The sequence below is a fragment of the Anoplopoma fimbria genome, chromosome 7 (assembly GCF_027596085.1).
Source record: "Anoplopoma fimbria isolate UVic2021 breed Golden Eagle Sablefish chromosome 7, Afim_UVic_2022, whole genome shotgun sequence".
Lineage (NCBI taxonomy): Eukaryota > Metazoa > Chordata > Actinopteri > Perciformes > Anoplopomatidae > Anoplopoma > Anoplopoma fimbria.
Window position 1 is genome coordinate 11,109,904 of NC_072455.1, and position 21,880 is coordinate 11,131,783.

Genomic DNA, 21,880 nt, shown 5'->3' on the forward strand with positions numbered 1-21,880 from the left:
TCCAGTTAAACACCACACAGTCCGGGTGAGAGTTGCTAGCCCCGGACCTCCCTGCTTCACTGCACTGCCGGCGCAGAAGGAGAGGCTTTTAACTAAAGTGCACTTCTACTCATTTATTTGCGCATTTCAAATGTTTCCCTTTTAAACAATTTAAATTCTTTCTCACCGTTTTGGTTGCACGCGTTTTGGTTCTTGTCCTGGCGGGGATGCGATCGCTGGCCGGGAACAGCGTCTCACCCCTCGGGGGAATCTTTTATTCAGTGCACTTTTCTGTTGTTCCAACGGAGTCCAGATCAGTCGTCGCATCCCATCCTCGTCGCCAAGTTTGTGGTGGAAGTTGACCGAATAAGGGAGACCAAACAAAGAGAAATTTAAGAACAAAGAGTCAATAGTTACATTCAATGAAGGGATAGACATACTTAATATAGAACAAAGAGACATCGCTTAATAAAGAACAGGAAATTTCCCAAATGAAGGCACACTCTTGTCTCAGACACACATCAAACGGTTAATGTGCAGGCTAGGCTATATTTCAACCTTCCATCATTTGGCACTCAGTGTGGTATACAGATCAGACATTGTATTAACAAAGACAGTTCATTAAAGGCAAGTACAGTTCAAGCGGATCCAGACATCAGAGGTTTAAATATAAAGAAAGCCAGACATCAGGGGTTCAAATATAGTTCAAGCGGATAAGGGAGCCGGTCATGCCAGGCCACAAAAACAGTATAACACAGAGAGTCACACTTAATACAAAGGTTATACATTAAATTATCATTTTTTCCTCTACATCCATTAGTTGGTGACACGAGGGACCTCCCTGCATGTACAGTTATCCACAGTGTGTGAGCACTTTTACCTGTTGTTTACGTCCTGTGCCAATAAAGACTGATATATGTCTAAGTGTCTGTGTGTGTTTGTGCGTATATATATGTGTATATACAACAGCATACGTCATCCTTTCTCCCAGGACCATAAGCAATTTATATGAAGCTTAGCGAAAGTTCATTCAGGAAGACTAGCTTTACACTCCTGTTCATTCATATACTCATTCACTCTGTTCCCGTGAATACTATATCAGGTGATTGGGGGGGGGTTTACGTAAAAAATGCACCAACCAGTTTCGGCCACGGTTTCCTTTAGCCAATCACATCATTGCTGTCAAACTTTAAACATATGCTCTCTGCTGCGGTCAGTTGTCATTTCAGCATGTTTCAGACGTGACCCTCCTCCACCCCAGTCACCGCCAGTCGTCAGCACAGGCAGCATTAGGATTGCAGGAAGTCCCTTCATCATCGTCAATCGTGTCTGTACCTAGACTGTGGTTGTGCCACCTGCTGTGGCCCTGCTGACACCCACTGCTACTCCCATTATTATTATTATTAGTCATATTACTATTATTATTCCCTGTACCATTACTTAGGCTTTGCTTCCACCCTGAAGCCCTTTTTGCTTTCTCGCCTCGCAGGTTTCCACAAATCATTGTGGTAACTGGACCGTGGTCGTGCCTCCTGCGTGACCCGGCTGACACCCACTGCTGCTTCGATTGTTATTATTAGTCATATTAGTTATAATATTTCCTATATTATTATTTAAATTCTACTATATTCATTGCTGCTGTTATTATAAGTAGACATCATTTTTTCCTTCGTTACTCTGCTTACTACTCTGATTATATGAATAATTTATGTCATATACATTGAATGTGTTGTAACTTTGTTATGATGTTCATTCTGTACACATGACATCTATTGCATTCTCTCCATCCTGGGAGAAGGATCCCTCCTCTGTTGCTCTCCCATAGGTTTCTTCCCTTTTTCTCCCTGTTAAAGGTTTTTTTAGGGGAGTTTTTCCTGTGCCGATGTGAGGGTTCTGGGACAGAGGATGTCGCATGTGTACAGATTGTAAAGCCCTCTGAGGCAAATTTGTAATTTGTGATTTTGGGCTATACAAAATAATCTGAATTGAATTGAATCATCATCACCACCACCAGTGTCTGGACTCCAGGAGGAATTGTGCTTCGCTGATCTCAGCTTTGGGCCCCTCTGATATACGGCCTGGCCATGGAGTCCAATAGCCAAAGACTTTGTACTATTCATTCTTATGCATGTGTAATAAATGATTGTTAAATTTTATTGAAGTCTCTCCTGATTGAAATATAATAATTATATATATTTTTTTTACATAGCTTGCTTACATATATGCACCTGTTTAGATATGTGGAGAAAATACAACTTACTTGCAAGAAAGCATGAATCTTATTTAGAACAATGTTGTTTTCACAGATGAAACAAACTAAACTAAAACGGTCCTGGTAAGAACTTTTTTTCCGACCTAAAAAAACCTAATTTTGAAAATGGATCAGGAGAATAGTTTTTCTCACTTGCAACTCAAGACTTCCATAAATATGTGTTTAGTTGGCAGATTTTTGTAGACATGGAACCAAAGTTAAATTAGCCACCACTCATTTATTTACAATACATTTTGACATAAAATACAATCTTATGTTAAAATAAAGATAAAATGAAATTGATTTACATAAAATGTACAATACTCAATGATTACAACATTGTGTACTGTAATTATTTTATATTCTCTACTTTTAAATTATGGCTAATAATATTGCACTGTGTTTATTGTTATGCAGCAATCACTTAACCAAATCCTTTGTATGTGTAACGTACTTGGCAATAAACCGTTTCTGATTCTGATCTCAGCCAATCATGATCCCCGTTTTAAACAGTCATATTCCCGTGACAGACAGACAGACGCGGGGTGGGACCGACAAGGCAACTTCCATGGGCGGGACTCGAACACCCAAATCAACAGAGTTATTGCAAAACATCGGATCAGCAGCCTCGGACCGCTGAAACCTTTAAAATAGGGTTAAGTTATCGCGGATATCGTGACCATGGCAGGTAAAACAATGATTTGTTAATACATGAATTCTCATTTTTGAAGTCGAAGGTGAGGAAAGAAGCACATTGAGATCTATGTAGTTTGTTGTTTTCCACTTGAGATACTGAAGCTGATTTCCGCTGCACGACGCTCGTGCGTCTCTAAATGTCAGCATGTCAGACGTGAGAGTAAGAGCAGAGTTGTCTGTTTGCAGATGAAGCAGCAGTTGTGGAGGGAGGCATCAGCCAAGCTCAGAGCCCTCTGGTCGCAGTCAGCTTCCAGAGAAACGTCCGGAGGAAAGAGAAGTACCTGGAGGCTGAACCCAAAGCTCTGGGGGTGCAGTGTGTGTCCGTCCGCGTGTCTGTCCGTCTGCGTGTCTCTTTAAAACTATACATACCACGAGTTCTGTAACTTCAATACAAAGTATCTTCTCTGCTGTCCCCAGATCACTCAGATTGGCACGAGTGTGTTTCAGATCACCTGTGTGGGTATGTTTATGTCCAAAGACTTTCTTCATTTGCACGCTGACGTACCTTTCATGATTTCATCTCTGCTGGTAAGCGCGTGTTTCAGATATTATACCTAAGATCAACAGTAGATGATGGAAATGTTGTAAATTGATTATGTCAGGTATCTAAAGGGCCAGTCCAGTGATTCAGTATTGTACTTCCATAAAAATCAAATTAAAAAAATGCATCCTACAATTCCCATAATGCAACCAGTGGCACATTTTCTTAAGATCTTTTTAAAGAAATGTCATTATTACTAAAGCTCCAGAGATACTTTCTGGAAATCTTTTTCATCATTATTTTACTGGGCAAACTTTCTTCGCCACTTGAACAGTGGTGAAGAAAGTATTAAGTATTATTCACTTCTTCCTCCAGAGCCCCAGAAGACATTAAACAACTGATATCTCAGGCTGGGTCGGCCTAACCCTGGCAATTTTACTTATATTAATATAATTTTATCCACAAAGAGTTAATTAAACGAGTATCCAGAAAATATATATCATGATATTAAGTTATATACCTTGAAAGCAGATTTTATTTACTCATTTCTACTCCTACTTGCCAACATATTTGGAATGTCAATTGTTTTTATTTCATTCGACTAACTAATGTCCATTTGCTCTCCTAGTTGTAGTCAGGCCAATTTTTTCATCCTAATGTGGTTTGACTGTGCTGTCAACTGGTGGCACTCTGGTTGGACGCTGAAACCTTTGGTTTGTGTGATGTGTGTTCTTTTCACAGCTGATAATAGCTGGGAGTTTGGCTGTAGCAGCTCAGAACCTCCATCTGCCAACGGTGAGTTACCCGGCTGGAGAGGAGACACCATCATAATCACCAATCCCACATAAGCAATGTACAGTATGATGACAACTACTGAATACAGATCCAGGCCTACTGCCTTCAGAAACCAGAACATATCTCATCCTCAGTCTCAACTTATCAAATAATGGTTAGAGCCCTACGCCTCAAACTATGACGCATTGCCATCTAGCGCCACCTTTGGACGCATCAGGGACTGCGTTTCAGTTTTCACTCATTGCATGCATAGTGTCTTTTCAAAATAGACTTTCAGTGTAGGTTTATTTAGTTTTAGGTTTGCATGAACAAGACTACTTTTGTTAGGTTTAGAAAAGATCATGGTTTGAATTAAAATAAGTATGTTTGTAGCGTAAAATGAGTCAGTTTGTTATGTAACTGGAGTGAGTTAAGTGCGTAAGTTGTTTTAAAAAACTTCTGTAAAGTAAGTCAACATTGACTTGATTTCCCACTGGACATGAACAGGGGTCTCCTGTGTGTGAAAATCCTGTTTGTTTGACCCATCCAACCTACACAGACTTTCTGGCTCTTTATACTAGAACACACAACATGCTCTGAGCATCAAATGATGACACCGATGGAGCTAGTTGAAAACCGGGTGTGTCTCATACAGACCCTTAGGGAGGCCTTGATGCGGCTGTGGCGTAGTGGAGAGCAAAGTAGTTCTCCAATCAGAGGATCGGTGGTTCGATACCCAGCTTCGGCAGTCGATGTGTCCTTGGGCAAGACACTTAACCCCAAATTGCTCCCGAAGGCTTGCCATCGGTGTGGACTGGATGTTGCATGGATGTTAGTTAGAGTCTGATGGTGGCACCTTGCATGGTAGCCCTGTCATCAGTGGGTGAATATGTAATATACTACTGATTGTAAGTCGCTTTGGATAAAAGCATCTGCTAAATGACTGTAATGTAATGATGCATCGGTATCAGACACCTAGGGGCACTGACCAAGATGCGGTATTTGGTAAGTTGGAAGTGAGAACGGGTTGATCATATTTCTTGTCATGAGAAATGAAGACTATTTTGTATTATTGGACTTTCCCTGCCACAAAAAAGGAGTCAGTCACTTCCTCTAGGAGAAGTCAGATGAGTCACCAGCTGGTTGTTACACAAGTCCACTGACCCCGGCTGACTTGTCCATATGTTTCCCGATACAGCTGAGTTGCTCTTTTTACTGGTAGTGACAGAGAGCACCATTTAGTGAAGAAACAGTGGAGAGAAGCAATGGCTTAATACACTGCAGATGAGAGTGAAGCTGGTTAATCCAGCTGATAATAGTTGTGAATTTTAATGGATAAATTGAACATGATTTGCCTTTGCAATGTTTATTCCCGGATTTAATTATCTCAAGTCCTCTGTCTTATTTGTTATGCAGTCTGTAAATGTCTAGTAAAAACCAAGCAAAAACGAAAAGATATCTCTTATAAGTCTCCTGTTTTTCAGCTGAGAGCCTGTTTAGTGATGCAGATTTTGGCTTGTGGTGCCTCCATCTTCAACTTGATATATTGTCTGATGAAACTGGGCCACGTGCCAATGTTATGCTGGTATCGATACTATGACGTCAACGGCACTCGTATAGAAGAAATCTGCCAAAGCATTCAGGTGAGCTAAAACTGTGTGCTGGTTTTAAGAACAATTATTTCATGTTTCAAACTCGGATCACATTACCTTTGAAAATATAGCACGCAAACAGAGTTAGCTCCAGTGATTTAGTGTAATCTTTTTGCAATGTTGTGTTCATTTCATTGCAAGTGAATTAGTGACATTAGGAGTTCTGCGTATACTATTCTAACAATTGTATTCTAAATGTTTGGACAGAAATTGCAGCAAAGTAAATAATATGATCAAATTGTGTCAAAACTTTTCAAATTTGATGCATTTTGAAATATCAGTTGATGTGATTAATGAAAGCAGTTGCACCCTTATTTTAAGTGTCCAGAGAGATAAAGGGGTTGAGGTGTGAGTTGAAGATAACAAGATTAAAGCAATGAAAGAGTAACAGATGGAGGCAATTGAAATGTCACTCGAGCTGAGAAAGCAGATGAAGTGTCAGTTATAGTGTAAGCGATAGAGGCACTTAACATATCAGTTGAAGTGTATCTTGAAAATGTATGTTTTTTTGTCTATGTTCAGTTGCCGTTTTATGTAAGCTTATTAAACTACACATCAGTTCACGCATTTAATTATTTTTCTTTCTCTTTATTCTGTCCACACACATTATCTTCAATCATATCCCCATTCCAGAGCACCCAGTCACATCTTTATGCTGAGATTATGGTCATTCAGGCTGCTCTGTTAGCCATCTCCGTCACTCTGGCCGTCTACTGCTGCAAGGTGGTCAACTGCTGCTCGCCAGCTCCCAAAATGGTAAGTTAATGAGCAGCAATACAGCTGCAAAGATTTTTGAGTTGTCACAAATCTTGTATCCAAATCTGGTTCAATCATGGCGCTCCTCTGGATACCATGGTTTACTACTAAATATATACTAACCACACTAGAAAAAGAAAGATGCAGGGCCAGCAGAATGTTTGTGTTCATCAACCATTTCATGGGTTCATTTTGTCCTTTTTTTGTTTTATGTCCCCATCAGCCAGTGATTACTGTGCATACGCCTCCTGTCCAACAGTGAGGAGACAAAGTGGACAAGCGCAGAAGACAGTTTTTCGATCAATATTTTTATACTAACAATGGATCCAATGACTGTGTGTAATGTGTAAAATATGCAGTGTTTTCAGTGTTTTCTGATATAACATCCATAGCAAATTTATAAGGTGGTAATGTGTCAATGTTGTATTTACAGCTGTTCCACTCCACTCAAGTAAAAAAAAAAAAAAAAAATCAAAAGCATTTGGGGTTTCCTCTGAGGAGGAGCTTAAGAAACCGTCAGTATTTTTAGTAAATTACAATGTTCTCACACTTTGCATGTTACTTATTTTTTCATAAGATTTCTGTTTCATATGTACTCCTTCTCTAATGTTAACTTTAATCATAGCTAAATAGTTACAACTGTATAGAGTGCTGCTGGAATCATCAACATTTTTGGTTTTCTGGTTCCCATGTCTCAAAGTCAATGGGTTTTTGGAATGTGTTTTTGGTTTCCTGAAATGTCTGCGCTTAACACAAACTTAACATTTTGTTCTACAACATAAAATACCTTTGTCAATATCCCACTTAAGAATTCTGAAGCTTTTACGTGTCCTAAAAAGCTATGTTTATTTGTGAAAAATGGAAAAAAACAAAACGCTTTTTTATGGAGGTAACCAGAGCGATGCTAACTGGAAGGTATGTTGGCCAATAAAAACACGCCATCCCTGCACCACTCTATAGAGGCAACAAATCAACTTAACGCTTACAGCATAAATAACATCACAAATTGATACACATTAATGCTTTTCGGAAAATATTTTTGCTAACTTTGTTGATTACTTTATGATGATCACTACCTATAATATGCTTTACTGATGTTTCCTATGTGATTGCAACTAACAACTATGGAAAATAAAAGCTGTATTTTAAGTTTAGTGTTTTTTTTATTTTTTATTTGTGAAAGAAAAAGTTTTTTTTAGAGTGTGTGGTGCCAACATGCTGGACTGTAAATAATAGATTTTCACACATAGGGTCAACCTTACAGCGACACACCGTCTTTCTGTATACTGGTCCACAGGCACCATTTCTGTTTATTTTCACTCTGTCTCCGAGGCTGGTTGGAGATGTCCACAATGTATCATGTCCGAAGACACATTAAGGACACCAAAGTCATGTCCTCTATATTTTATTTTGGAACATTGGAGTTTTAGTGCTCTAAAGGAGAGCATATCTACTATAATGACACTGTACTACTAATTATGACATTTTCAAGAACATAAATTAAGTGCATTCTGGTAAATTGTACATTAAATACAGTATTAAAGCAACTGAGGTACACTGGCAGTGTGGAGAAGGCTTTTATAACAGCGTTTGGACAATCATAATCGGCATGTAATTTCACATTTACATTGATAAACGAGAAAATATCTGAAATATTCACTGGCCTATTTTGGTGGCTATTCAATCCCAGTCCTGTCTGGTTTAAGGGAGGTCGGATTGTATTTGGGGAATGTGGACTTCTGACCATAGTCATTTCTAAAATTCTGGATACATTTGAATCAACCCCTGAAATGTATATTTCCCATGGTAAAAGTCAAGAAAAGTCATAGAATAGCATGTCGAAAAAAAAGTCATGGTATAGTATGTTGAAAAAAGTAATAAAAAAAGTTATAATATAGCTTGTCTGAAAGATTATTTAAAAGTATGTTTAAAAACGTAATTTAAAAACAAGAGTATAGTATGTCCAATAAAGTCATAAAAATACATCCTATAGCATGTTGAAAAAAATAATAGTATAGATTGTCAAAAAAAAAAAGTCATAGTTTGTCAATTTTTTTTAATTTTTTAATAATGATAGTATAGCATGTTGAAAAAAGTCATAGTATAGTTTTTTTTTTTTAAAGTCATGGTATAACATGGCCAAATAGTAAAAGTATAGTATGTTAAAAAAATCTATTCGTATGTAAAAAAAACATATTTGGAAAAAGTCACAAAAAGTTATAGCATAGCATGTCAAAAAATGTCCTAAAAAGTCATAGTATAGTTACTCAAAAAAAGTCATTGTATAAATTGTTTACAAAATCTGAAATAGTATAGTATGTCACAAAAAAAAAAGTTATAGTATAGAATCTCCAAAAGACTTTAAAGAAAAAACTCAGTATAGTAGGTAGAAAAGTTCGTAAAAAGTCAAATCAAAAGTCTGTTAGTTAGTTTCAAATTTGTGCTTTTGTGATATTGGTCCGATGTGCAGCAGCAGGGCGGAGCTTCAGGGCTTCAGAAAGAAAGGCATTATCAGCACAACTTACTTACTTTTACTGGAGGTCTGCTCGAGGTGGAGCTTTCAAATGATGATGCTGGATAGCTAGGTGAGTCATTTTCACCTTATTTTATTTTTTTACATATTTGTGGGAAATTCTGAATCTGGCACGTAACCAGTAAAATGTCTGTCAGGTACATGTAGTACTACCATGTTTCCCTTTGAAATAGAAGTACGTAGCAAGTAGTATGCAATGCTTTGTTGCATATTTTAAGTGTTTTGGGAAGCTTTTGTAAGTTATTTCATGGTACATTTAGTTAGAATAATAATATAATTTATACTTAAAAATAGTTTATTTTTCCTTTTTTAAACATCATTATAAATTATCAATTGTTCGTTGCCTCTTAGGCCCAGGTTGCCTCCCTTGCAGGTAAAGTCTGGTGACATAATATTATTATATGATTATATTCCAAAGAAAACAGGGGGGATACATTACAATAGAAACATTTACAATACCTAAATATTAAACTCTTACATTGTTCTACAACAGTTGCTTAAATGACCTCTACACAGATGCGATAATTATCCTTCCTCAGACTCATTCAACATATGAGACAAGTGTCACGGATGGTGTGTGGACCCAAGAGCAGTATGACAAGGAGACAGATAAAGTTCTGGAGCTTTATTTGAAGCTGAGAACACAGCAGACAGACAGGCAGGGAGGATATGACTCACAGTGGGAAACAGGCAAGGGATCAGGCAGACGGAAACCAGAGGAAGCGGAGGCTAATCTCGTGGTCTGGGACAGAAGGCTGAGACGTTGACCGGGGCACAGGTAAGGCAGGGAAGTCCAGACAGGCAGGGTCGGCAACGGGAAATCAGTCCACGGGAAATTGCTGGAAAGTGTAGCATGAAAAAAAAGAACGATCTGGCAGCGAGTTTGTGAATGAGTGGGGCATTTATACTGCAGGGTGTAGGTGCAGCAGAGTGAGCAGGTGAGAGGGATTGTGCTGATGAGGTGGGTGTGGCAGACAGGTGCACTGCATGAAGCTGATCAGATGAGGGAGGGAGAGTGTGGTGAGAGAGAGGGGGCTGGGCTGTGAGCTGGAAGTGGAACTGGGAGTGGCCTGAGAGAGAGTGACAGGCAGGTGAACAGAGTGAGCCAATTAGGTGAGTGAAACAGAGTGACAGGGAGTATGGAACTACTGACAGTATGGAGGAAGAACTGTGACAATAAGTCTTTGTTCCTAAGATCATTCATAAATCGAAACCAGATACTATGAACCCATTTTTTGTTTGTCTTTGAGTATGTATGTAGATCTGTTCTCGTGTTTTATAGTCCCTCCAAATAAATGTTGAGAACAAAACAATAAAAGGTTCCACAGCTATTTGGATGGATACAATCTCCTCCACTACTGGTCCAATTTTCTTCCCAAAATTCCCTAATTCTTGGACATTTCCATGTACATTGGGAAAACTTTATTATTGTCCCTTCATATGATCTGTCTTTTTACTGGCATCTTTAAGTTGTAATATTTCTTAGTATGCATAAATGATTACGATGGTCTGTCCTCCATTTACCACCCTGCCAGGAATACTATCAATGATTAGTTTAATGATTCAGCTTTTATTTTTTGCTTTGTTTAAAAATATAAATATAATAAAGATCACCAAATTCCTGTCATACAAAAGCTCTTTTATTGTTATTTCTTTGTGTCTGACCAATAGTCAAAATATTAAAAAATATATAACAAAAAACATATTTATATAATTAACTTTGTAACCAGTTGGTTTGCTGTTATTACCTGAGGAATTACTGAATGTTAACTGATTATCCAAGTTTTTACCTGAAAACTAATATTTGTTTTGTTCAAGACTTTATAATATAATGACTTGTCATAGCAGGAAAAAGCACACAGTAATACCATTAATTATAGATGTATGATGGAGTTAAATGTGTGTAATCCTGTCACTAATGACAATAAGCCAACATGAACAACACCAGGACCCCGGACCTGAACAGCTGATAAGAATGCAGCCTTCATTAGTCACACCTGAGCTCTTCCTACCTATGACATGTGTTTATTAGAATTATATAACTGTGCATTCAACTATCACCACTGTATTAGTGACAGAAAAGGAGGCTTCATGCACTCTGTAGAAAAACCTCACTTTATTTGTAACACACACATCAAAAGTGTGTTCCCCACAGAAATGGAATATTTTAAACATACATGATACTTCGTGAACAAAATGACTAAAATGGAAGAGAGGTTGGATCTGTGCACGTCCCTGCTGGACAGCTTTTATGAAGTCACTGTAGATTCCTGCTCAGTTTGAAAAGGCACATCCATTACACATAATCTACATGATTCTCTATGACATTGCAGGTCATTCAACAAGGAAATAAAGGTTTGCAGGTTCCGTTCCCTCATATCTGCAGCTCATCTGCCCAGTGGCTCTGTGGGAGATCAGAGGACCAATTAGTAAAACTAAAACTACATTCCCCTGTAATACTTATATCTAGCTAGGTAGAGCCACATTCAAATGACAAATATACTTTTATCAACAGACATATGGGTATATGGTCTACAACCTGGGACGCAGCCGGTGCAAACTCCTCCAGGTCTCCGAAGCAGCGGTGTTTATGACGGATGAGACTCCCCCACAGCACAGAGCGACGGCAGGCCGGACATTCACCCTCCACAGGCAGGAGGTGGGACGGCTCCGACTTCAGGAAATGTTTGGCGAGGCAGATCACATGACTGCTCATTCCACAGGACGGGTGGAAACAGCTCAGCTTCTCTGACACCTGCGGAAAAGAAGAGATAAAGATGTACGGACCGACAGTTTACTTTACTGCCTGAAACTAACTGATTATACTGAAAGAAAGGTTCATTGTAAATACTCAATTTATAATTCCAGACTACAGAACATAACATAACTCTGACATTATTTCACTTCCTATCAAAAAGAATGTCTGACAGTGATTGATCCAGGTGAAACATATGGGCAGGGTAAATGAGTAATAAAGTTATAAGCTGGCGTTAATGTAGCATTTTGTGCTATTTGATTTTCAGGTTGTTTTTGGCTATTAAAACCGTTTTTACTTTTTGGTCTGTAATGTTAGCATATTAGCACGCTAATAAGATAACATGCTAAATGTTAAAAATGAAGCCGTAAGTTTTGCTCCGAGTATCTTTGGAGGCATTTATACTATCTGTACTGCATTATTCCCCGAAACCCCAAAGGGCAAACAAAGAAAACTGACTGTGAGGAATCAAAAAGACAACGAGTGTAACTCATAGATATGCCCATAGACTGTAGGTGTAATCGGCAAAATGCCATAAACCAACCTCCACCATGACGAGGAGGGATTGTAATTAACTGTAAACTCATATCTAATTTTCATGGACTATTTTATTGCCTTAGCACAAGCCCTGTTAAGGAACAAGTCAAGTATTACACTATTATTATAAAGAATCAAAGGTTGAGTATCCTGTAAACTATTTGAATCGGCTGCAAAATATTTACTCAAATGAAGATTCTTAAGACTTCCTGTTTCTAAAGCATCTAAAAGTGAATTGGCCTTCTTTGAAAAATCCCTAAACGTGAAATTTTTGCTTTAATTGTTTAACTATTTGTGACAGACACGTGATCGCCCACGCCAGGTTAACCCGACCGAGAGCCGTGACCAAATCCCTCAAGCACCGACTTTGATTACGTAACTTTCTGTTGAGTGAGATGTTCAGACGGATATAAATATCAATCTTGTGTATGTGTGGTTAGAGCTGAAGTCAGGAAGAGGTTAGCCTAGCTTAGCATAACGGCTGGAAAACAGCTAGACTGGCTCTGTGCAAAGCGAAAAAGCAAAGTTAATCTGATCTAGTCACGTGTCATGTGTAATCTGTTCAAATGTAAACAAACAAATACAAAAAAAAATATTTGTGGTTTCAGGTAGAGTTTTGTGTTCGGTCGGGTGCAGACAGTGACTGTGTGCAGCTTCCTGGAGTCTTGTTGTCAGTGAGTTTGTCAGGTTTGGTGCCGTCCTTTACTCACCAACTGTATCTGGCAACCCACACCGTAGCCGTAACCGCTACACGGAAGCACTGTGTGAATGAACCCAGCACATCAACCCTCCTGAGATAGCTAATTTTACATTACACTCTGTTTATGTACAGGTCAGGTTAAAGATATTTCACAAAATATTGTTGAACTGTTCGTTTAATAAAATAGCATATCTTCAGATATTTAATAATCAGAAGACTCTACCTTGACCAGCACTTTACAGAGAAAACATCTGGATGTCTCCTCCTCATCCTCCTCCTCTCCTGCCAACTGCAGCTTCTTCTTGGCTCTCACACTCCCAAAAGCTATAGGGATGTGCAGCGGTGGCTGCAGGCCGGGCTCAAAGTCCATCCTGTACTCCTGTTTGAGCCAGCGGGCCGTCAGCGGCAGTCTGTTCCATGGCGCCGCCCGCAGCATGTTGGAGACGATGCGCCAGTGAAACTGCAGACTGGACTCTTTCCTGGAGCGCCGGGAGATGTGGGAGAGACGCCTGGAGGAGTGAGGGTGCTGCCACGCCCACTCAAACTGACAAATAGAATGATGATAGTTATAAAATCTAAATAATGGAATAAATTGTTTTTCTTCAAACAAATGAATACTATAAATGCAAATGAGCAGAGTGAGAAAAAGGACACCAGGAATTGAATGTTTAAGGGACATAGTTTGCACTAATAAATCTTCTTTGGATCAACCATTTGCTAGATTTATTTTACGTACTATTTATGTTTTAAAAGAGCATGTAAAAAGGCCCACAGACACTTTTTATAAAGCAGCCTAAGATTTCCAGGTGAGTTGAAGTCTGGAAAGCAACAAGAAACCCTGTTCAGGCACTGACCCAATGTCTGTAATGTAGACTGTTGAATAACAAAAAAAACCTTTTCTTCCAAAAAGCTATTGAAACTGAAACCCTGAATGTTGTATCATCAGTATCTGCAGAATCTGAGTGAGAAGACGCTTAAAATTGAGGTGATCTGGTCTTACTATTTAGCATCATCCACATGCATCGTGTAGAAGCTCAATCTGCAAACACAGTATGTACTACTACTCGTTACTGTACAAATATATATTTTTGTGTGTGTGTGTAACTTGATATGGAGATCTAGAGCAGCAAATGTGAGAGTGAAGAGATGAACTTCTTTTTGATCAAATATTTCTAAGAACCATTGAGCCACAGGATTAAACTCAAGATCTAATATTGGAACTCCCTTTGTCCTTCTTTGCCCTTTCTGTTTTATCAAACTCTTTCTAAACTAGGTAGGAAACACAGTTTGTATTTATTGTAACTTATGTTTTACAATAACTGTCCACCATGTCTTAACATTGATTCTATAAGGACCTAAAGTATAAATGCTGCTTTCACACCCTGACCATAACAGACATTGCAAGTGAATACTATTGATCAACTTTGTCACATCAAAAAACATGTTCATACTTACACGAAGGGCAGCAATATCCGAGGGAAAGCCATGTATTATGAGGACCATCTCCCTGAACAAAAATAAGGAATATAACTGAATATTACTAATAATGTAATAACACATCGCTCATCGTGTAACATAGTAGAGTCAAATGAGGTCATACCATGGTCCTCTTCCACTGGTCCTCTTGGCTCCCCCTCTGTGCCGTCCGGCGTTGTGTTGTCCAATCCTGCGCTCAGGGTTCACCGTGAAGCCGATGTAAATACGGCCTTTGAATTTGGGATTGGTGCAGTACAACATGTACACACCAAAGAAGCTTTCTACCTCGACAACCATTGCAGAAGGAGATTAGCGGGGTATTATTATGCAGCTCCTGCTTTAACGTTAGATAGAGCATCCATGGAATAAGTAACGTTAGCATAACGTTAGTTGACTTATGTACATCTTAGCTACGGAAACCATGAACACAAATACTAAAGAGAAAGATATTGGCCTATTAAGTTAATACTGCCAGTTTCACGGCAACATCGCTTGTACTATTGCCGGAATGTATGTCCGTCAAACACATTAACGCATAGTTACCCATCGCTGACTTTCAACAAATGAAATGACAGTTGGCATGTAAACAGTGTGTGTCTTTGTAGCCTACGGCGCTGCCTGATGAAATATATTTGAAAGGGAATAAATGTGTCACGCTGCGAGGTAAATAAAAACGCTTACATCATGAATAACAAATAATCAACAGTGCTACATTTCAAACTGCGTCCATTTGAAACATGTTTATTTTTTTTAATGAATCATTTTTGACATTTAGTTCCCTTTTCTGCAAGGATCCCTAATAGTGTGATTCGCTACTTTAAAAAACGTGTCCCGCCCATAACGTGTAAATACAGCAGCTGATTGGTCAACGATACACACACTCTTCCGTCAGTTATGGATAGACACACCCCTTCACGCACGGTGACTGAACTTAGCCAGAACACCGTATAATACACAACCTTTGGTAATGATAAACTTCTAAATTTAAACCACACTGTGAATATGTGAGCTGTGATATAGACATTTTAAATTAACACTACAATAATACTTCTGGTGTCAATATGTCTACAGTCTATGTGTCTCTCTGATTAGAAATGTATACAAATTTAGCCCCAATGCTAGTGTTCTACTAACGTTACAGAATATGTTTTGTTCACGCAGACATGGCTATTACAGCTGATCACATCCGGGATAAACTAATTAAGGAGCTCGCGGCAGTACACGTGGTAGGTTTCTTGTTATTCTATTACATGACTTCCTAGCTTAAAGTCAATTTGTGTGTGTGCTTTAGTGAGCAGAAACACGCGTCGAACTCCTCAACTCTTCATTGAGTGAAGGATGATATTTGATGTGAATGTCACGCAGTTCATCAGATACAAAAGAAGCACCACTAAATGTAATGTTTTTTGAGTGGAGTTTGGTTGAGCGGTTGGATACGTGGTGCTAAGTAGGCCCCTCAGCTAATATAACAAGGCATGAGCTTCCCCTTTCACCATCAAATGTTAAATCATGTAAACCCTGGATGTTATTTACCCAAAACAATCAAAAATGAATTACTCTGACTCGAACTAGGCAGCTGTAGAATAAAAATATGAGCCAGGTAGAAAGATAGAGCACATCATCCTACATACTTTGATTTTGTCTACTGCAGGATGTGGAGGATACATCACCCAACAGATGTGCTGCCAGCTACAAAGTCCTGGTGGTGTCGTCCCAGTTTGACGGCAAGCCGCTGTTACAGAGACACAGGTATTACACACTGTAGTACATTTCACATAATACATGTTTGCTGTTTGCTCTCAGATCTTTGGTATCAGTTTAGTTCAAAATACATTACAAGCAGGGACAGTAGTCATACCTATAGGTCATGTCATACCAGATAACTTATTTAGGTATAGTAATAACTGAAACTAAGTTAGAGTAAAACCGTATTAACCAAAGCTTAAGGTGTATCAAGGCAGGCATGCTGTGCTTTCTATGAATGTTAAAGCCTCTGTTGCTACAATGCTTTATAAATAGGGATGTCACAATACCAGAAATTTCAATAGATCAAATAATTTGAGAAGATCCTCACACATAGTATCTAAAGGTATAGTGGTTGTAAGATATACTGTATGTAGAGATGTGCTGTTTGTTTTTTATGCTGTTTGCAGTTTAAAACAAAAACTACAATAACATGTAGTGTACATGTTTTTATTATTGTAAACTAATTTCATATTTTTGCGAAGATATAGTTCTCCAATTTACGAATCAAATGTGTTTTTTAACTTATTATAAACCTTTCAGCACTCTACCAACCACCTGAAAGACTCTTAAAGGGACAGTTACAAAGTCAAATACATATATTTTCACTCTTACCTTTAGTGCTATTTCATTTGGGAACTATGGTTGTAAGTGGAAAGTTACTACATGAAACTGCTCAGAACAAGGTTCTTGAGTAATCGAGACAGGATTTCTGGAAAGAGACATTGCTGTTGAGTTTTTAAGATGTATTTTTTGTTTTTGTTTTGAGCACCACAAGCCCAGTGGCATGGTTCCATTATATTGGAGAGAAGGAGACACTCGCCAACTCATGTAAAAAAAATAAAAAATAAAATCTAAATTGATTAAATAAGCCAAAGTATTGGTCTGTCATAAATGCACATTACTAAGATGGGCACAGTCGTACAGTCCTCCTATGACTACTGAACCCGTGTGTTGTGTTTTAACAGAATGGTTAATACGTGCCTAGCAGAGGAGCTGAAAGAGATCCACGCTTTTGAACAGAAGACCCTCACACCAGAACAGTGGGAGAAACAGAAATCACAATGACACGCACACACATTCATTATATTACCCTCACATCAGTTTAGAATTTCTACTATGAAACAGGCTTTGAACTTCTCATATGTAGAAAGAATACTAGTGCTCTCTGTAAATCATCAATATCAAGCTAAATTCTATGGAATGTTTTGGTGGCAATAAAACACTTATATGCTGTATCTTGTCTTTGTTGGTGGTTTCTTGTAAGTCATTTCATTTTGAGATCTCAAGACGAAGTCTGTGAATATTGGATACATGTTTTATCTTTGCCACTTAACATCATTTCATTCTCCACTCTGATAAATTCATATTTCAGAAAGAGTAAAAGCCAGAATGGGAAGCAGCATATAACCAACAAAAACATATTTTTTTTCAGTATGTGAGAAACTTTTCTGAATGTTACAACTGCAGTCCAGGATAAAGTTATTTACTTTAAATTACTCACGAAAAAGCACTGAATTTAGGGGAAGAAGAACCTTATTTTAAGTCTTATTTTGGTCATGATCTTGCATGGCTTTTCAGTGGCCCCATCTGGCCACCCCTTTGAAACATTTCTGGGATCGCCACTGATCATTAGCAGGGCTTCAGTCCAATGAAAGCCCAACAACAGGCCCATGTGTGTATAGCTTTATACATGAGCTCCATTTAACAGCCTCTGACAACAGATGAACAGGGCGGTAATCAAGTGAACATCATGTAAAGAATGGGCTTTGAATATAAATGAGATGAATACATCAACAATTCAAATTGTCGTTGTAGAGCACAAAACGTTAATTCCTTAGTGCCCTTGTATGTATATGATGTGTGTGTGTTTGTGTGTGTGTCTGTGTGTTTGAGTCTAGTTAAGCCCACACAAAGCACAGAGGTCTCCATGAGGTGTGATTAAGAGCAGGCGGACCCCCCACTTGGCTGTGTGGTTTTCAGGGTCACACATCACAGCTGTGTGCTTTGATCAGTCAATCAGTGGCTCTTTCTTTTAGGGCCAAAACATTGGACCTTTGTGATTGTAAACCTGTTTTTCTCTCCTCTGGGGGTCAATAACCAGAAGAATAGTGGAATCACTGATATCATTATTTAGTGGAAGTAAAATCTTCTGTACAAATCTATATAATCATTCAAAGACTATGATAGGCTTGAATGGAAACAAGATAATCAATTTGTTTGTTAAAACCCCTCAGAGGTCAGTCAGGACACATTGTGTATGTACTTGTACATCTATCTTTGTTAGGACCATCAGACATTTTTGGACAGTGAGGACATTTGGGACGGTCCTCATGTCAAATACGTGTTTGGGCTCAGACTTTGTTTAAAGTTTAAAGTTGGGTAAAGGTTGGCCGATAAAACACTCTGGAAATTATATCATAGGGCAAACCGGAGAGTTGTCTTCTTTTTCTTTGGATTCGGAAGACTAGATGTCGCAATAGCATACTACTGCCCTCTACTGTTTGTTATTAATTATCTATTTTTCCCCACAGTCAAATACTGTTCAGATATTCACTTAGTTTCCTAATTTTTGTCTAGTTCCAGTGGAAGTCTCTGGTTGTCATGACCAAAAAAAGCGTACAGCAGAGAGATGGCCAACAATAAGCGTTGTATATATACTGTAAGTAAGTAATCAATTACCCGACCTGTTCCTGTAAGTGTGGGGGGCTCGAGATAGATAGAAGTATAGGGGTGTGTGTGTGTGTGTGTGTGTGTGTGTGTGTGTGTGTGTGTGTGTGTGTGTGTGTGTGTGTGTGTGTGTGTGTGTGTGTGTGTGTGTGTGTGTGTGTGTGTGTGTGTGTGTGTGTGTGTGTGTGTGTGTGTGTGTGTGTGTGTGTGTGTGGCAGAGAAGAGAGTCTACGTTTTACAGAGCATTAGGTGTTTAGCTGAGCATGACTGTGTTTACTGTGTTCGCCAGCTGAAATCCATTTGACTTGTATTTGTGACTAAACCATTAATAAACATGTGTTGTGACTAAACCGGGCTATGAGAGAGGAAACCTTTCAGTGGGATTAAGCTCTTAGCAGACAGTTTTTTCTCCCATGGTACATAATATTTGCTATTCTTTTGACAAGAAACTTGGACTTGAAGGCTGACGTTGGATATGATCTGGAGACAGTGATGAAACCTGGTGGGATGATGTTTTACATGTAGGAGAAAAAAATGATTCGCTTGTTTAACACAAAGAAACGTACACAAAGAAATACCTTGTCGTTAGCGACACGTTCAGGTGTCAATATATAATTTCCATCCATACATTAATAGCGTGCCTGAATGCTGATTCAGCTGAATGCTTATTTGATTTCGTCGCTCAGTGAACAGGAGACAGAAACAGAGCGAGAGCATTGAGTGTGTGAAGATTACTTCCAGCACTTACCCTCCCAAGGCCCACTAATGGAAGAGCCGACATGGGGGAGAGTGAGCTTATTCACTGGCCAGGAGGGTTGTCTCTCTCCAGGGTTAGAGAATATGACATTAACCTTGTAATTTATACCACGGAAGTTTCCCCCTGAGAGCTGTGAGTAACAAAAGTAGCAAACAGAGAAACAAAATAGAATCATGGAAAGTAATTTTATCTTTACCTTATTCTGTTTTGTAAACCCATCTTTTTCCATCTGTTTTAGCCCCTGCTGATCCAAAATGGCCTCTAGAAATGAATGAATCTTAAAACGCTGGCTTGGTGTTTCAGTGTGTACAGTGAAAAAGAGCTTTGGTAAAATTATGAAGATTATAAAATAAGGATTTTATAACTGCTGTAATGTAGTAGTTTAATACATTATTAAATAACTATTTCATACTCGGTCAGAGAACAGAAAGATAAATATATGTTAATGAGAATAACCATAGAAATAAATATAGCATTATAAATTGAAATTGAAATCATATTTTAGTGTGGGTTGGTGCCACCCCGTGGTTTCCCTTTAGACACACCCCTGCACAGCTGTTGTCATTAACCTGTATTAATGTTGATGTCATCAGACCACATCATTAACACAAAATAATGATTCAGTCAGCTGGGCTGTCTGTCCCTCTCCTCACCAGATGTAAAGATGAAACTTTTCTCGTGCTCAGCATTAAGCTCATGACCTAGGCAATACTGCTTTGTTTCTCTACTATTCTTCAACTGGGATTTTAACCAAAATATATGCCTATTATATTTGATTTATTATATTAAATAGATGTAATAGATCCAGGGTTAGGGTTAGGGTTACTTTCAATATCTAACCACCTAGATATTGAAACTCTAGGAGCTTGTGCTGCTAGCTACTTTCATTGGAAAAGAGTTTGTAAAACCGGGCTTGGTTTTTTGGTCTAGCTTATTCATTCTAGTTTCTTAACATGATCCACCCTCGCTTTAACAACTGGAAGAGGTGCATTTTAAAAATAATTTCACAGCCACCATGAAACGGTCGCTTAAGCTCTGAATTAGCCGTCGGTATAAGTGCGGACTTCTCACAGTGCGACCTGGGACGACCAAAGGATTTCTACATTTCTTTAATGATTGTCAACCTTTGTATTGGATCAATGTACAAGGTCCTTTAAAGTTATATTCCATCCAATTGTATTGAATTAAACACTATTAAACACTCTTGCTCACATTGTTTCGACTGAATCTGAATCTCTCCTCAGTGTTATGACAGTAGGCCTTGTGTGGATCTAGTCCTGAACCCCCCTCAGCACCACAGAGCTGACCCCATGGAATCATGGGATACATTTGGCTAAAACAATTCAAATGTATTTAATCAACAGAAAACTTGCTATAATATGATGTCAGGTTTTCTGGATTTATTGAGAAGTGGCTGACAGTGGTGTACGGTGTAACTTTTTATCCACAGATTTTTTTTTCCACCATAGAAGTACGATTTTACTTACTTAAAAAAACTTCCTGCCAATAGATGATGAAAAGCTTTCTGTTTTCCTTCTGAACTTGACATAACCTCAATAGACTTGATTTATTCAGGACTTGTGTGTTCTATTTACATGAGTATACATCATAAACCAGCTTTGCAGGGTCCGACTGAAAGGAGTCATTCTTAAATCCACAGGAGCAGAGATGGATCCCCTGCTGTTTTAGGAATTAAGAGGGCAATAAATCAATAAACCAGCCTTGTGAGGTTGGAGATGTTAGATTAGGCCGCTTGATTTCTCCGCAGGAGCCATCTATTCCAGTCACCCACACACAGCCTACTTCACATCTGTGGTGAAGTGAAAGGCCGACAGAGTTGGCTGAGCAAGCGTGAATACATCAATTAGGTTCCATTAGTCCAGCCACCGGCTGATCTCTGATAAAAACACCTCTTGGCAGGGATTCTCTCAGGCTGGATCTGTGTTCAACACCAGTCTAGTAGACAAATGTCTGTCCTGTCTGTTTAGTGTCTCACTGGACATAACAACTGGTGACTCACAGTATATTGATAAACAAAACCCACCGGTCTTATGTATTCACAGAAGAGTAAATGGCATGGATTTCTTTGCTGTGATTTATTGTTTGACAGTAATAACAAT

The 21,880-nt window shown here is 38.7% G+C and overlaps 3 protein-coding genes across 5 annotated transcripts; 2 read left to right on the forward strand and 1 right to left on the reverse strand.

Moving 5' to 3' along the window:
• The first annotated feature begins 2,807 nt into the window (after positions 1–2,807).
• Positions 2,808–8,406, forward strand: LOC129093509 (uncharacterized). 2 transcript variants are annotated; one of them, XM_054601549.1, is made up of 7 exons: positions 2,808–2,918; positions 3,113–3,234; positions 3,344–3,386; positions 4,149–4,202; positions 5,666–5,824; positions 6,467–6,589; positions 6,813–8,406. In XM_054601549.1, exons 2-7 carry the CDS (start codon positions 3,113–3,115, stop codon positions 6,849–6,851), a joined length of 540 nt encoding a protein of 179 aa, XP_054457524.1. In that variant the 5' UTR covers positions 2,808–2,918; the 3' UTR covers positions 6,852–8,406. The 2 variants fall into 2 exon arrangements, with proteins under 2 accessions (XP_054457524.1, XP_054457523.1); XM_054601548.1 differs by having other exon boundaries at positions 3,344–3,454; positions 6,813–8,405.
• A 1,826-nt stretch (positions 8,407–10,232) lies between these two features.
• On the reverse strand, positions 10,233–15,168 carry LOC129093348 (structure-specific endonuclease subunit slx1-like). The gene is made up of 5 exons (XM_054601348.1): positions 14,715–15,168; positions 14,570–14,621; positions 13,338–13,658; positions 11,662–11,877; positions 10,233–11,526 (listed from the first exon to the last, which is right to left on the reverse strand). The coding sequence occupies exons 1-5, from the start codon at positions 14,885–14,887 to the stop codon at positions 11,497–11,499; spliced, it is 792 nt and encodes a 263-aa protein (XP_054457323.1). The 5' UTR covers positions 14,888–15,168; the 3' UTR covers positions 10,233–11,496.
• A 309-nt stretch (positions 15,169–15,477) lies between these two features.
• zgc:112271 (uncharacterized protein LOC553698 homolog) lies at positions 15,478–17,564 on the forward strand. Of its 2 annotated transcripts, none has more exons than XM_054601781.1 (4): positions 15,478–15,554; positions 15,752–15,816; positions 16,242–16,339; positions 17,302–17,564. In XM_054601781.1, the coding sequence occupies exons 2-4, from the start codon at positions 15,754–15,756 to the stop codon at positions 17,399–17,401; spliced, it is 261 nt and encodes an 86-aa protein (XP_054457756.1). In that variant the 5' UTR covers positions 15,478–15,554; positions 15,752–15,753; the 3' UTR covers positions 17,402–17,564. The 2 variants fall into 2 exon arrangements, with proteins under 2 accessions (XP_054457756.1, XP_054457757.1); XM_054601782.1 differs by having other exon boundaries at positions 15,493–15,511.
• The last annotated feature ends 4,316 nt before the right edge of the window (positions 17,565–21,880 follow it).

Excerpts from the sequence above, each read along its gene's own strand:
- LOC129093509 (XM_054601548.1), top strand. Across the intron at positions 4,203-5,665 it reads AGAACCTCCATCTGCCAACG|CTGAGAGCCTGTTTAGTGAT; the intron begins GTGAGTTACCCG and ends CCTGTTTTTCAG. Across the intron at positions 6,590-6,812 it reads GCTCGCCAGCTCCCAAAATG|CCAGTGATTACTGTGCATAC; the intron begins GTAAGTTAATGA and ends TGTCCCCATCAG.
- zgc:112271 (XM_054601781.1), top strand. The coding sequence starts at position 15,754 with ATGGCTATTACAGCTGATCACATCCGGGATAAACTAATTAAGGAGCTC. Across the intron at positions 15,817-16,241 it reads AGCTCGCGGCAGTACACGTG|GATGTGGAGGATACATCACC; the intron begins GTAGGTTTCTTG and ends TGTCTACTGCAG. Across the intron at positions 16,340-17,301 it reads CCGCTGTTACAGAGACACAG|AATGGTTAATACGTGCCTAG; the intron begins GTATTACACACT and ends GTGTTTTAACAG.
- LOC129093348 (XM_054601348.1), bottom strand. The coding sequence starts at position 14,887 with ATGGTTGTCGAGGTAGAAAGCTTCTTTGGTGTGTACATGTTGTACTGC. Across the intron at positions 13,659-14,569 it reads CGGATATTGCTGCCCTTCGT|TTTGAGTGGGCGTGGCAGCA; the intron begins GTAAGTATGAAC and ends TCTATTTGTCAG. Across the intron at positions 11,878-13,337 it reads TCTGTAAAGTGCTGGTCAAG|GTGTCAGAGAAGCTGAGCTG; the intron begins GTAGAGTCTTCT and ends TCTTTTCCGCAG.